General features: G+C 41.2%; 1 protein-coding gene across 1 annotated transcript in view; it reads left to right on the forward strand.

Moving 5' to 3' along the window:
- Positions 1–16402, forward strand: part of ANXA10 (annexin A10) — a 49902-nt gene that overhangs the window by 10496 nt on the left and 23004 nt on the right. The window contains exons 2-3 of the mRNA XM_034772047.1: positions 8930–9014; positions 12545–12639. Coding sequence (XP_034627938.1) covers positions 8930–9014; positions 12545–12639 — 180 coding nt within the window. The remainder of the gene's footprint in view (positions 1–8929; positions 9015–12544; positions 12640–16402) is intronic.

Raw genomic sequence — 16402 nt, forward strand, 5'->3', positions numbered from 1 at the left:
CAAAGGCCCTGTTAGTAGAAAACCCCTTGGTCTAGTAATTATTCCCTAATAATTATTCAACATTGATGGCTCTCTCAGTGATAGTCCTCTCCAAGGTGTCCTACTGCCTCATGTGAGCACGCAATGTCTAGAATAGATTGCCCTTGTCAAGATTAGTCTGGTTTTCCAAAGATGATTACAATGCAAACTGAGGGTTACAATCACACAATTGCATTCTTATAACAAAATGGTGTTAACTTAACTCAGCCATACCCCCAATCTGTCTCTCAAATGATTGTGCAACAGATTGTGGCTGGCCTCTGCATCAGTGTGTAAGGAAGATGAAGTGCACAAAGGGTAGGGATGTGTCCCCTACTTCTCTTCTGGGTGGTTTGCTCCCCTGGCATTAGTTGGGAGAAGTCTCTGTACTTTCCCCAAGAACAAGGGCTGCAATTGTGCCACAAGCAGAAGTGAAAGCTCCTTCCAAAATCTTTCTTCTTTCCCCACCAAATGCACCTGCACAAGGGCCAGGCATGACTAGCACTAACATATAGTGACTCATGGAGATCTGAATTCCTTTCCAAATATTCTCCCCCTCCCCCCAGTTTTTCGCCATGCACCATCATGTCTCCACAAGATGGTGCAGTATGAAGCTGCCACATGCCACAGAATACAGAGGGTCAGATCCTCAGTTAGTATAAATCAGCATAGCTCCATTGATTTCCAAGGCAGGATTTACTTCAGAGTTATTCATTTACACCAGTTGAGGGTCAGGTCCTTTGAAATTACCAGTGGCCACCACAATGCGGTTGTCATCCCGCTCCTTTGACTAACTTTCAGTGAATATTATAAAGCTCTTTGAAATCCCTTGGTCCTGTATAAAAGGTTTGTAATTGTAACACACAGAAGACAATGAAGAATCATTATATAGTTATCACATTGGAGTCAGGCCTGAACTTGTCCAAAGTTCAGATACAGCATTTGGCTCAGACCTATATCTGCATTTTATGAAGATTTGCGGAAAAAACAGATGCAATGAAGTTTAGTACATGCTGGATCCCCAAAGACTTTCAAACTAGATGTATCAAATGATCTAACTTACAAAAAGTGCTTCAGGATGGCTTTCAGAAAATAATGTAATGAAAGTGGTCCTGGCAGAAAATTGACATTCAAAGCTTCAAATTATAAGGACTGGGGATACACATCTTACAAATAAGAAGGGCATTTTCTTAAAGAAGCACAGTGTTTTGAGGTTTTTTGTATTTATTTTCATAATACTAGCTCTGAGATAAAAGCCAGCCACTGAGTTGTTAGTATTTCAGGGTCCTTAATGGAGGCCTTAATATTATATGCAGCAACACAGAGTTCAGGTCAGTGACTTATTGTATCTTGGTGGAATTCTGGGTCTGCTGAAAAACCAGTCAAAGTTAAATGAGACCTACAATGACCAGCTAATCTGGAAGTGGACTCCGACACAAACATTTGTGTGAGATAGAAGCCAAGATCAAAGCTAAGTACTGTGTGAGGTAATTTAATATTTTGGAAAGAGCTGTTTGCTCAAATTTTGTTCTAGGATTTTTATTTAAAATGTTTTTCTTGTACTATGTTTTCTAGAAGGAGTTGCCTTGAAGTTACATATGTAATTCTGTTCTATTTAAAATCATTGTTCCTTTGATTTTTATGGTAATGTAGTTTGGCTGTTTATTGGCTTGGATTTTCCTTACTAACATTGGGCCTGGTATACTGAGCTGAGCAGTGCCTCTTAAGAGGTCAACTGAGGATATTCAGCATATGCAAGGATCAGGCCTGTTGTCAAAGATCCATAATTTATATTGTCTGGTGATTTTCTGGACAAGGGTGCATATGCGTTATGCACTCCCCATCTCTTTGCTCATGATCACCCCTAAGCCATATGCTAGTAATTGTTTCTTTTCTACAGAAGTGACTTAAACCCTTTTTGCTTTGGGAGTTTCAAGAACATGTACTTGTGAACACAAATTATTGATGCTCACTACATCTCAGTTCTGACTGACAGGTTATATCTTTTGAAAAAAATTCTTTGTAAAAAATTAATAGTCTCCCAAATGGTGGAAACCCATTAGTAGAGACATTTAAAAGTAGACTGGACACAGTGAGAAAATAGATTGTAGGGTACAATTCTTAATGGAGAGGAGGATGGTCTAGGTGTCCAGTAGGTCTTGTCCATCTCTGATCATTATGACCCATGTCCTCATGTCTGCCACAGCTTTTGCTTGGCTCACTTGGAGCTCTGTGGCAGACATGAGGACATGGGTCATAACAAGTAGAGATGGACATCTGAACCATCCTTCTGTCCACTAAGAAATTGTTCCCTACAATCTATTTTATCACTGTGTTCAGTCTACTTTTAAATGTCTCTACTAATGGGTTTCCACCATTTGGGAGACTATTGATTGGCCTAAAAAGATGTTTGTCAGGAAGCTTTCCTTTTTCTTAATTTAATTCCATTACTACTAGCTATCATATTTTGCATCATGGCAAACAATTCCTCCCTATTTAATCACACCTTTCACATTTTTGCTAACAATTGTTTCACTTTGTATAGCTTGGCTAAGCAGTGACTATGTTTAAGTCCCAATCCGGCTGCTGGATTCACATAAACTATTGTGCCCATATGGAGCACTATGAAGGTCAATGCTGTTCCATACAGGTACATGAATTAGTCATGAAAATCCAGTGAGAGCATCAGTACCTTAGTTATCTTAATCTTTCCTCATAAATCATGCCCTCTAACCCTTCCATGTTTGTTGCTATTCTTCTAATTCCTCCACTATTGACTTCATGTCTGAGATGATAATGCTTAGAAAGGACCATGCCTGTGATACTTCATTGATATTAGTCATATGACCTCTGTATGGCACATAAAATGGTTGTTTCTATTTACCCTAGAAGAGTTGAGATTCAGAGATGGTTGTGTGTAGTGAAAGAATATTAATACCATCATCTGTGACATACCAATACCATGCTATCCATCACTAAAGTTTCCATTCAGACAACCTTTCTTTGAGGGAAAATAGAAACAACCATTTTATATGCCAGGACCAGTATATTCACTGTAACTGAATCTCTGAGGATAACCTCTTTTCCCTTAGAGGCTGGAGAATTAGGCACAGAAAAATAACTTCAGCATAAAGTAGGAGTAGCAGTTTCACTAGATTTTGTAATTATTTTCTATCACATCTGCTTATAATATAAATTATGTCTATAAAACAATACATCAAAGAATCTCTGCAAAGTTTTCTCTGTACTGGACACGATGGAAATACCTAGACAAATTAGATTTAGATTGTTTCCATTGATCTTTCACATTCATCTTGAGATATCCATAAGCCACATCAGTCTAATGAAAACATCCTCTCCACCCAATCTTAAAAACAAATTCCATGTGCATGGCATAGGTTACTGATCTATTGTGAGTGCTAAATTTAAAAGAGCTGTTGAATCTAACAGACTGGAATTAATTACAATTTCCACTTCTGAAATGATTTTTTCTGGTGTGTCCATACTTTTGATGGCTTATTTAAGCAATCAGACATCTGCTTGATCTTAAGAAATTTAAACTAAAATGGCTTTCTTGTGCTAAGTTTGAATGTAAGATGCTGTTTTGTTGCCAACTATTTCTGAAACAGTGAACCATGTATGTCAAATCTACTCCAAATGTTCTACCATTTTAAAGCTGGACAGAGAGCATTATAACTGAATGCAAGTCATGTTTTTACTTTCTACTACTGCCAAAGGAAGTTTTAAAGCCCTAGAACTCTGTGTTAAACAAAGGAAGATCTTCATTTGAATTCTGCTTGGGGCATCCTATTCTTTTATAATCCTCACAACTATATTGGAATGGCGCTGTTTTGTTTAATTTTTCCTCAACTTGAATTTTTTGAAAGTGGCTAACTTAAAGCATTGCTTTCTGATCCTTCAAATAATATCCTAACTTTTTCTTTTTAATTGCTAAAAGTGTTTCCCCTCATGTTTTTCAGGTGGGCCTGAGACTAAAATCAAACATATCTGAATATCCTTTGTCCCCTTTTTCTTTTTATACACCTGCCTCTTGTGTAAACAAATATCTTTCTCTAATCTCAGGTGTTATAATAACTGTAGGAGCTATTTGCAACAATAGATACCCAATTTTCAATGGAAATGTGATCATCATGTTGACCGTGCCCCTTTAATGAGGTTGGAATGCAAGGATTAACATAATATTATTTACTGGTCACTTGTGAAATATTGCTTCGTAGCCTCATAGAAACTAAAGTATGTGTTTTGAGTGTCAATGGGTTCCAAAAAACAGGTTTGATGCCTGATCTTGCAATCTTTACTCATTACAGACATAGGGTATGTCTACACTACGGGATTAATCCGAATTTATATAATTCGGATTTGAAAAACAGGTTGTATAAAGTCGAAATGTATGCGGCCACACTAAGCACATTAATTCGGTGGTGTGCGTCCAAGTACCGGGGCTAGCGTCGATTTCTGCACCGTTGCACTGTGGGTAGCTATCCCATAGCTATCCCATAGTTCCCGCAGTCTCCCGCGCCCATTGGGATTGTGGGTTAAGATCCCAGTGCCTGATGGGACAAAAAACATCGTCGCAGGTGGTTCTGGGTACAGCCTCACTCCTCCCTCCCACCTCCCTCCCTGCATGAAAGCAACGGACGGCAGACAACCATTTTCACGCCTTTTTTCCTGGGTGGGTGAACACTGCAGACTCCATACCACGGCAAGCATGGAGCCCGCTGAGCTCAAGACAGCAGTCATGAACATTGTAAACACCTCACGCGTTCTCGTGGAGTTTATGCTCAGCCAGGACCAGAAAAACGAGGCGAGGAGGCAGCGGCGGTGGCAGCGCAGCGACAAGCATGATGAGGACATTGACATGGACATGGACACAGACACAGAATTCTGTGAAACCACGGGCCCCGGTGCTTTGGAGATCATGTTGTTAATGGGGCAGATTCTGTCCATGGAACGCCAATTCTGGGCAAGGGAAACAAGCACAGACTGGTGGGACCGCATAGTGTTGCAGGTCTGGGACGATTCCCAGTGGCTGCGGAACTTTTGCATGCGTAAGGGCACTTTCATGGAACTTTGTGACTTGCTGTCCCCTGCCCTGAAACGCTAGAATACCAAGATGAGAGCAGCCCTCACAGTTGAGAAGCGCATGGCGATAGCCCTGTGGAAGCTTGCAACGCCAGACAGCTACCGGTCAGTCGGGAATCAATTTGGAGTGGGCAAATCTACTGTGGGGGCTGCTGTGATGCAAGTAGCCAAAGCAATCACTCAGGTGCTGCTACGAAAGTTAGTGACTCTGGGAAATGTGCAGGCCATAGTGGATGGTTTTGCTGCAATGGGATTCCCTAACTGTGGTGGGGCGATAGACGGAACCCATATCCCTATCTTGGCACCGGAGCACCAAGCCACCGAGTACATAAACCGCAAGGGGTACTTTTCAATGGTGCTGCAAGCACTTGTGGATCACAAGGGACGTTTCACTAACATCAACGCAGGCTGGGCGGGAAGGGTTCATGACGCTCGCGTTTTCAGGAACACTACTCTGTTTAAAGGGCTGCAGCAAGGGACTTACTTTCCGGACCAGAAAATAACCGTTGGGGATGTTGAAATGCCAATAGTTATTCTTGGGGACCCCGCCTACCCCTTAATGCCATGGCTCATGAAGCCGTACACAGGCAGCCTGGACAGGAGTCAGGAGCTGTTTAACTACAGGCTAAGCAAGTGCAGAATGGTGGTAGAATGTGCATTTGGCCGTTTAAAAGGTCGCTGGTGATCATTATTGACTCGCTCTGACCTCAGCCAAAGAAATCTCCCCATTGTTATTTCTGCTTGCTGTGTGCTCCACAATCTCTGTGAAAGTAAGGGGGAGACCTTTATGGCGGGGTGGGAGGCTGAGGCAAATCACCTGGCTGCTGATTACGCGCAGCCAGACACCAGGGCGATTAGAAGAGCACACCAGGAAGTGCTGTGCATCAGAGAAGCTTTAAAAACCAGTTTCATGACTGGCCAGGCTACAGTGTGAAATATCTGTTTGTTTCTCCTTCATGAAAACCCGCTCCCTTTATTGACTGATTTTCTGTAAGGAACCCACCCCCCTCCTCCTTCCCCCAGCTTTCTTTCAAACCAAATAAAGTCACTGTCATTTAAAAATCATTTATTCTTTATTAATAAATTAGAAAAAGAGGGAGGGAACCCGGGTGGTATTTGGGAGGAGGATTGCTGGGAAGGAAAAAGCCACAAAGAAAAGGTTAAAAAAATGACAGCCTTTTGCTTGGGCTGTCTACTGGGGTGGAATGGGAAGGTGTACGGAGCCTCCCCCCCCCCCCGCGTTCTTACATGTCTGGGTGAGGAGGATACGGAACATGGGGAGGGGGGAGGGTGGAACTGGGGCTGAAGCGGCAGTCTGTTTTCCAGCAGCCGTTCCTGAAGCTCCACCAGACGCCGGAGCATGTCTGTTTGCTCACGCAGCAGCCCCAGCGTTGCATCCTGCCTCCTCTGGTCTTCCTGCCGCCACCTCTCATCTCGAGCGTCCCTCCTCTCCTCACGTTGGTCCCTCCTCTCCTCACGTTCACTGGCTTCTTTCCTATACTTTGAAACTGTTTCCTTCCACTCATTCAGATGAGCTCTGTCACTGCGGCTGGATTCCATAATTTCAGAAAACATCTCGTCTCGCGTTCTCTTCTTACGACGCTTTATCTGTGATAACCTTCGGGATGGAGGAGGGAGGCTTGAGGAATTTCAGCTGCTGTAGGGAGGGGAAAAAAGAGAGAATTGTTTAAAAAGCTACATTTTGCAGAACAATGCTTATACTCTTTCACGGTGACCAACACTATTCACATTACATAGCACATGTGATTTCTGTGCAAGGTCGCATTTTGCCTCTTAATGCTGAGTGCCTGTGGCTTTGCTGCTAGAGATCACAGGTCTGGGCAACAGAATTCGGCTTGCATGCGGCCATGGTAAGCCATTGTTTTACAGCTTCTGCGCCCTCCTTTCCCACATACCAAGCATAGCCTGTAGAGTGCTGCGGTTTTTCTGTTAACATTCAGCAGCAGCAGCAGAAAACAAACTAACCACCCCTCCCCTCCCGCCATGAATTCTCTGGGATGATCGCTGTACCCCTCCCCCACACCGCATGGCTGGTATCAGGGAAGATCCCTGCAGGCACCAAACTAAACACCCCCCCCTGCTGCCGCCCCCCTCCCGCCATGAATTCTCTGGGATGATCACGGTACCGCTCCCCCCACCGCGTGGCTGGTAACAGGGAAGATCCCTGCTAGCCAAACGCGAAAAACTCAGGGCCAATTTCCCATCTGCGCTTGGCTAACTGCAGGGAAGGATTTATTTTCCGCCACAGGCAAACAGCCCAGTAGGAACGGCCACCTCTGTCCCCTTAATTAAGTTCCCGTATTTCAACCAGGTTACCAGGAGTGATATCACTCTCCTGAGGATTACACAACAAGATAAAGAACGGATGTTGCTTGAATGCCAGCAAACACCGGGACCATACGCTGCCAGGCTTTGTCAGGCAATGATACCAGATTACTTGCTGCAAGCATGGCGTGGTCAAGTGTCCTACCATGGAGGAGGGAATAAGGATGCACTGCCCAGAAACCTTGTGGCAAGGCTTTCGGAGTACCTCCAGGAGAGCTTCATGGAGATGTCCCTGGAGTATTTCCGCTCCATCCCCAGACACATTAACAGACTTTTCCAGTAGCTGAACTGACCGCGAATGCATCCCAAGTCCTCAGGGCAAAGTAATCATTAAAAACCATTTGCTTTTAAAACAAGTTTTATATTTTAAAAAGTAAACTCACCTGAGGTCCCTTCCATGGGGTCAGAGTCTTGGGTACTGGCTTGGGAGGCTTGGGAGGGTACTTCAGTCAGGGTGAGAAAAAGATCCTGGCTGTTGGGGAGAACGGAGTGCTGTGTGCTCTCTGCAATCTCATCCTCATCCTCCTCCTCCTCCTCTCCCCCATTGGCAGAATCCTCAGGCGTCGCTGATGAGACTATCCCCGACCCAGAATCCACGATCACAGGTGGGGTAGTGGTGGCAGCCCCCCCTAGAATTGCATGCAGCTCGGCGTAGAAGCGGCATGTCCGCGGCTCTGACCCGGAGCGACCGTTTGCCTCCTTTGTTTTTTGATAGGCTTGTCTGAGCTCCTTGACTTTCACGCGGCACTGCTCAGAGTCCCTATTGTGGCCTCTCTCCATCATGCCCTTGGAGATTTTTTCAAAAGTTTTTGCATTTCGTCTTTTAGAACGAAGTTCTGCAAGCACTGAATCCTCTCCCCATACAGCGATCAGATCCAGTACCTCCCTCACGGTCCATGCTGGTGCTCTTTTTCGATTATCAGCCTGCATGGTTACCTGTGCTGATGAGCTATCTGTGGTCACCTGTGCTCTCCACGCTGGGCAAACAGGAAATGAAATTCAAATGTTCGCGGGGCTTTTCCTGTCTACCTGGCCAGTGCATCCGAGTTTAGATTGCTGTCCAGAGAGGTCACAATGATGTACTGTGGGATAGCTCCCGGAGGCCAATACCATCGAATTGCAGCCACACTATCCCTAATTCGAAATGTTAAAATCGATTTTGGCGCTACTCCGCTCGTCGGGGTGGAGTACAGAAATCGATTTAAAGGGCCCTTTACATCGAAATAAATAGCGTCATTGTGTGGACGGTTGCAGGGTAAATTCAAATTAAAGCTGATAAATCCGAATTAAAGTCGTAGTGTAGACCAGGCCATAGGTTCCAGAGGGCTTCAGTGCTTTACTCATTAAAGGAAGGACTATTCATATGAACAAGGGTTCCAAAATCTATTCATAATTCTGCTGATGACATCTTGTATATAATTAATGATCAGTTACAAATAACACTCTCTCTTTTCCCCCTTAGCAGATACAAGGAACAATCTTCCCAGCTCCAAATTTCAACCCAGTTATGGATGCCCAGATGCTGGGGGGAGCCCTACAGGGGATAGGTGTGTATCCTGACTGACAATTCCAAGCCCTCTCTTCTTCCAGCCCATCCTTGGAAACACCTTTAGAAAAAGAACAATCATAGAAACAGGCATTAAGCATGGAAAGAGATAATTGATTTTTAACTAAAAATCATAAATCACTGACATTAAAAAAAACTCTGCAATTGCATTGGAAGGAATTAGAGTATGTTCAGGGTAGACACAAGCCTACGACAACGTAGTCAAAGCTTTTGGGGTTTTAGTACTAAGCTTCCTTTTCCTAAAGGTTATCTTTTATTTTACCAGCTCTCTTGAGACAAAAGAAAAGTCTCTTAATTATGACATCTAAAATTAGCTATTCTCAAAGGATATTGGCTTTTAAAATATCAATCATGTCTGAAAAAAAACAAGACAAGATTACCTTATTGATTCCTCTTGAGGAATAGCTAATCTATGGACTGAAAGCAAAAACCAGACAAAGATGCAGTTCACCAAAGCATTTTTTTCTCTTCAGGTTTTTGTTTTCCTCTTTGGGTATTGTTGATATTGCTGGGGGTCAGTATATTGAATCTTTGAATGAGACATTTTCCTCATCAGGATAGCTGTCTGCATGGAAAGCTTTCAAATTCACCCTGCTAGGCTTTTTACTAGTATTAAAACTAGGGCTGTCTAACAATTAAAAAACTAATCACGATTAATTGGGAGATTTGAAAAATCATGATTAATTGCACTGTTGAATAATATATCATTTATTTAAATATATTGGATGTTTTCTATGTTTTCAAATATATTGATTTCAACTACAACACAGAATACAAAGTTTACAGTGCTTACTTTATATTTTTTATTACAAATATTTGTACTGTAAAAGAGAAATTGTATTTTTCAATTCATCTCATAAAATTACTGTAATGCAATTTCTTTATTGTGAAAGTGCTTAGGATCATTATTGAGCAGAAACCATCATCAGCATAGAAGTATGTCCTCTGAAATGGTGGCTGAAGCATCAGGGTGGCATACTAATGTTTAGAATATCTAGCATGTAAATACCTTGCAATGCCCGCTACAACAGTGCCATGCGAACACCTGTTCTCACTTTCAGGTGACATTGTAAATAAGAAGTGGGCAGCATTATCTCCCGTAAATGTAAACAAACTTGCTTGTCTTAGTGATTGGCTGAACAAGAAGTAGGACTGAGTTGACCTGTAGGTTCTAAAGTTTTACATTGATTTGTTTTTGAGTGCCATTATGTAAAAAAAACGAAATCTACATTTGTATGTTGCACTTTCACAATAGAGATTGCATTACAGTACTTGTATGAGGTGAACTGAAAAATGCCATTTCTTTATCTTTTTTTACAATGCAAATATTTTTAATGAAAATAATAATATAAAGTGAGCACTGTGCACTTTGTATTCTATTGTAATTGAAATCAATATATTTGAAAGTGTAGAGAAATCTCCAAAAATATTTATAATACATTTAAATTGGTATTCTATCATTGTTTAATATTGTGATTAAATCTGTGATTAATTGTGATTATATTTTTCATAGAGTTAATTTGTTTTGAGTTAATCTCTTGAGTTAACTGTGATTAAATGACAGTCCTACTTAAAGCACCAAATCTGGCATTCTGTCCAGCCATTTTCTTGAGTGGAGGGGTATGTGCCTCCATTCAGCTATGTATACTTTGTCCCAGGAAATACCAAAAAGTATTAAGTACAATCTGCCTCTTCTTTTTGATTGATTAAGCTGGTTACATGTTAAGGTTTCTCGTATTTTACTATTCTTTAAGCAAGAACTTTTAATGAGTCATATTTTCACTGGGATTAAAAGAGACAAGATTCTGTCCATCACCTATTAAATACAAATTGCAATAACACATTTTAATATACACCTCTACCCCGATATCATGCTGTCCTTGGGAGCCAAAAAATCTTACCGCGTTATAGGTGAAACCGTGTCATATTGAACTTGCTTTGATCCATCGGAGCGCGCTGCCCCACCCCACCCCCCCGTGTTATATCGGGTCACGTTATATCGGGGTAGAGGTGTACTTTAAACTTAATAATGTAAAAACATGGGCATAAGCTTCTGTTTTCATGCATGACTACTTATCTGACAAAATTAAAGCAGTTTGACTTCACTGAAGCTATGTCCATTTACTCCCCACAGACTTTGCCCCAAAGAGTTGGCAGTTTGTTGCCCTAGTCTAGCTAAGAATTATGCATGTAATAAAATTACTCACATGAGTAGTCTCAATGAGCAACAATGGGAGTACTCACATGAGTAATGTTACTTATGGAGATAAACAATTGCTGTGTTGAGCACTAACTTCAAGGATGGACAAACCACTTTTCATTATAAACAAACCTCCTGAAGTAACTGTTCTCTGAAAAGTGAAAACAACATACTGGATTTGAAACTGCACGCTTCTTGAGTCGGAGGCTACATCATTGAACGGAATGGGAACTTTGCTATTGACTTCAGTGTGCACAGACTCGGACTCCAGATGAGAAATAAAATGGCATCCATCTCATTCATGAGAGCCAACAGCCTGCCATGTGGTGAGGAAATGGTGCTCTGCCAATTAAACAAGACTTAATCTACTGTATTATCCACTGTAAATCTACTGTATTATAGACTGATGACATTCTATTCAGAATTTGTGGTTATACGGTAGAATGTTTTATTACCATGATCAGCACTTGGCAACATAATACAAGCCATAGTTCTTGCAGCTAATATCAAATTTGTCTAAACAGAACCTGAGTTAAAATTCATACAATAAAATCTGCACAGTCCCAAAAAATCAAGAATTATTTCAGAATAATGCTAAAGAACCTTAAAGACTATCTTCCAATACCATACTATCCATCACTAAAGTTTCCATTCAAAAACTTCTGTGGGTTACCTGCAACTTTCACTTAAACACTCAGGTAGCTCTAATCACCAGTTACAAGCTAATGATCATAGATAACCTTCTTCCACAAAGTAACCCTTGTCCTAATGCATCATTCAGAAATCAGTATTAATAAATAATCCTTCAACATCTTATTTTACATTATCCAACTGAGCACCTTATTCAGCAATTTTACAACCAATAGTCCCTCTGTAAATAGCCATTCCATTACTGGAGATCAATAATTCGAAAATGACAATTTAATCAGCATTGTCACATGCAAACTCAACTTTCCAGTCCTAGCTATAAATTGTACCCAAATGCCTAGTTCTCATTTGATGAAAGCCTTGATCCAATTTTACTGATGTTTTCAAGTCCATTCCCCTTGAGAGTATGGTAATGCATCTGATAATAATACAGATTTCTTGACTATTTGTCAGTAGTACGCCAGCAAATGAAAGGTACATAAGCATGATAAAGATTATTGATATTTGTAAATACCAATCTGATATTAATCTGTTGATTTTTTTTCTGCAAGAAATGTGGTTAATGCATTTGAACAAAACATGGTATCTTACTTACATTCACCAAACAATGATAAATATAAGTAAAAGTTTAATTTAGGCATTTTGTCTTGTTTCCTTTCCAGGTTGTGAAAAGGACATGGTGATTGATATTCTAACACAGCGTTGCAATGCACAAAGACTTATGATTGCAGAGGCTTACAGGGACATGTATGGCAGGGTATGATATCGTTTTGCATATGTCCACACTTATAACCCTTCTGTACTTATTGCTGTTGGCCTTTTCTTCAAGTCGTTTCCTGGAACCCAATCTCTGGCATGAAGCTGTATCGCCACCTGATTGACAGACAACTACTTTATTTATATGACTATCAATAGCTCTGCAGGTTTTAGACTGTTAGTTATCATTTATATGACAGTGGAAGTTAAATGTCTGTTTAGACATAAAGAACTAAGAAGGAAACGAGATGGAAAGTTTCTTCCCCCACAGTTCACTCACTATGTTCCTCTACTGATCTTACATACATTCTTTAGAAATACCTCTATCTTCCCCTCACCCCAGCTTCTCAAATATAGTTTGTTCTCCTGATTACAATGTGTGACTTTGGGCATTTTACTTAAACTCTCTGTGCCACTGAGTACCCATTGGTACAGTGGAAATAAGTTATCTGACAGAGATATGGTGATATGTAAATAATGTTTGTAAGGTGCTTCAGAACTTGTATGAGATCAGATCTGCTCACATCCAGAAGTGATGTGGCACAATTTTTGTGATAATACATGACCACCACCAATTTTTATACTGAAATATACACACACACATGCTTTTCAAATATGAGAGGACAGGAGTTTGGGTAGCTTTTGTCTTCTGGTCAGATTCTATTTTTTTTTAATATTCTATTTAAATTCATTAAAAGCACCTACCAGGAACATTAGCATCTCTTATACATGTCAGAGGAGGTAATATTGCCTAGCGGATAGAAAGGTGACCTAGGCCTCAGTAGACCTGGATTCTATGCCCAGCCCTACAACTGACTTGCTGGGTGCCTTTGGGCAAGTCGTGTTGTCAGTTTGTGCCTCAGTTTCCCCATCTGTAAAATGGGGATAATGATACTGACTTTCTTTGTGAAGTGCATTGAAATCTACAGATGCAAAAAGCAATGCAAGAGTCAGATTTTCTTATTATATACAAAAATACACAACTAATGAAAAATCCTATGATTAAACTGACCAGATTCCCCTCAGTCATAATAGAAATTAGCCCAATAGCTTGAGTTAAATCCAATTTCCCTGAACTCTGGATCACCCAGTCCCCCTCAGTCTACCAGCTCACCACAACCCTGAGAAAAGAGATTCTCCTTGAGAAGTGTCTTGATACTTATACTGGAGCTTCTCAGGTATACAGGGGCTGCTGGGAGGGTGTTCTCCATAAGCAGACCTTAACTTTTGAATTTATTCCCTCCCTGATCCAAAATTGCCCAAGTCTGTTGATTTTTATATAGGCTGCAAAGCCCACCTGTTTTCTGAGACAATGAAGGGATGGAGAGGCAGAAGGAGGGCTGGTATATATGGGTAGAATTGTTTGAACTTTATTTTCATGTTTAGTTGGTTATTTTCTGGTTTGTAGGGATGGGGGGGCTGATGATTTTGTCTGGATTATATCATCTTTAAACAAAGGTAAAGAAGGGTTTTTGTGTTATAAATCAAAATGAATAAACTACAACTAAGCCATAGTTCATCTCACTTTCCAGCATCTGTTGTTCTACTTACATTTAATTGAAATCACTAGAACATCAGTATATACATAAGTGAATTCTATTACCTAGATATCTTTATGACTTTTATGCCTCCTACCACCATAGTACCTGAATACCTCATAGGCCTGGTCCACACTAACCCCCCACTTCGAACTAAGATACGCAACTTCAGCTACGTGAATAATGTAGCTGAAGTCCAAGTACCTTAGTTCGAACTTACCGCGGGTCCAGACGCAGCAAGCAGGCTCCCCCATCGACTCCACGTACTCCTCTCGCCGAGCAGGAGTACCGGCGTCGATGGCGAGCACTTCCGGGATCGATCCCAGAAGATCGATTGCTTACCGCCGGACCTGGAGGTAAGTATAGACCTACCCATAGTCTTTAATTTGTCCATCTTCACAACACCCCTGTGAAGTAGGTAGTGTTCCCTTTACCAAAAGGGAACAGAGACACAGACACTTACACAAAGTCACACAGGAAATCTATGGCAGAATCTAGGACTCCCCAGTCATAGGCTGTATCCCTAATCACTATACCATCCTCCCTCTCTAATATAATTGTAGTAGTTGCCATTAAAGAGTTATCTTTTGCCAACACTTACTACACAGTTACCATAAATTCCTTCAGTGTAGAGAAAACTGTGGTAATCTCAGACTGTGTGTGGTCTATATAGTTGGTAAATGAGGTTTAATGATTTCTGCTGTACCAGTTATGTTTGGGATTGAGCCAACAGTTTTAAAAAATCAAATAGCGTTATAGGCACTGTAACAACTTTTAATTGTATTTTGTTAAGAAATTGAGCTAATCTGATCAAGCTAATCTCATCTCAGGTGTGTGTACAGTCCACAGCAGAAACTCTGTACATAGCATTTCTTTTCAACAAGTGCTCCTCTGATATTTTTCTGGAATATTACTTGCAACTGGAGCTATCATTATAATAAAATAAAAAAGTTAGTGATATTTTATTTTAAATTACTGAACCTATGGGTAACTGGGATATAAACCTATATTATTTGCAGAAAGAATTGCCAGTTCCTTTTTAGGGAGTTCACATAATGTGGTTTGAGATATTCTGTATCAATGGAGGATAATTCCTGTTATGTCTACTTAATTCAACAGTTTGGATTTTCATTTTAAAATCCTGAACCAAACAATAAATAAAAGAACAAAGAATAGATTCCTCTAGGTCAATTTTACCTTAAATTCAACCTTCTTTTCCCACCTCCCAGGAATAGCCTCTTGGCCCTGTAACGTTGATGGCTGCAGGTCTCATGATAAGGGGGAAACTGGAAATGTAAAGGACAATCTCTGCTTTCATTTTCAAAAGAAAGTTTCTGGCCCTTTTTACAACGTAAGCAAGTTGCTAATATTAAAAGGAACAAGCAATTGGATTCCATTTCCACAGCAGAATGTGTGGGGTAGAGAGAGGGGCTCTAGCTTTTTTGCCGCCCAAAGCACGGCAGGCAGGCTGCCTTCGGCAGCTTGCCTGCGGGAGGTCCCAGGTCCCGCGGATTCGGTGGCATACCTGTGGGAGGTCCGCCGGTCCCGCAGCTTCGGCATACCTGCTGCCGAATCCGCGGGACCAGCGGACCTCCCGCAGGCATGCCGCCGAAGGCTGCCTGACTGCCACCCTCGCAGAGACCAGCAGGGCGCCCCCAACAGCTTGCCGCCCCAGGCATGCACTTGGAGTGCTGGTGCCTGGAGCCACCGCTGGGTAGAGAAGAGTCTAAAGATACACAAATTAAGTGAAATTAGTCAATTATTGGGTGCATCTTGCTAACCTTCCCAAAAGTCTTTATGCCAACCCTATGTAAAGTGATGTGGAAATGGGGGTCAGTAATTAGTTACTATTTGGTTGAGGGAGCAGGCAAAAATGCTAAGGGTCTGCTACTTCTCCACATCCTCCCTCTCTCTTCCTCACCCCATTTCTCTGGTTTCTAGCTCTCTCTCATGGGACATGTTCAGCTTTAATATTTTGTTTTGATTTTTTTTAAAAATTCATCAAACAGGCCACTGTATAGACACTAGTATATCGACTTCACATATTTAGACCTCTGTCTAGATCAATTTTTAATATGGTAGCTATTTTGCTTTCAATAGGATCCTGTTCATATTGACACTAACATGAATTACAAACTGGAAATGGGGCAAATTAAAAGCAGAAATGGATAAAAGCAAATGCTGAAGTTAAATACCTTCTGAACTGGCTGTTTGATTCAGACATAT

Source organism: Trachemys scripta, chromosome 5 (assembly GCF_013100865.1).
Source record: "Trachemys scripta elegans isolate TJP31775 chromosome 5, CAS_Tse_1.0, whole genome shotgun sequence".
Classification (NCBI taxonomy): domain Eukaryota; kingdom Metazoa; phylum Chordata; order Testudines; family Emydidae; genus Trachemys; species Trachemys scripta.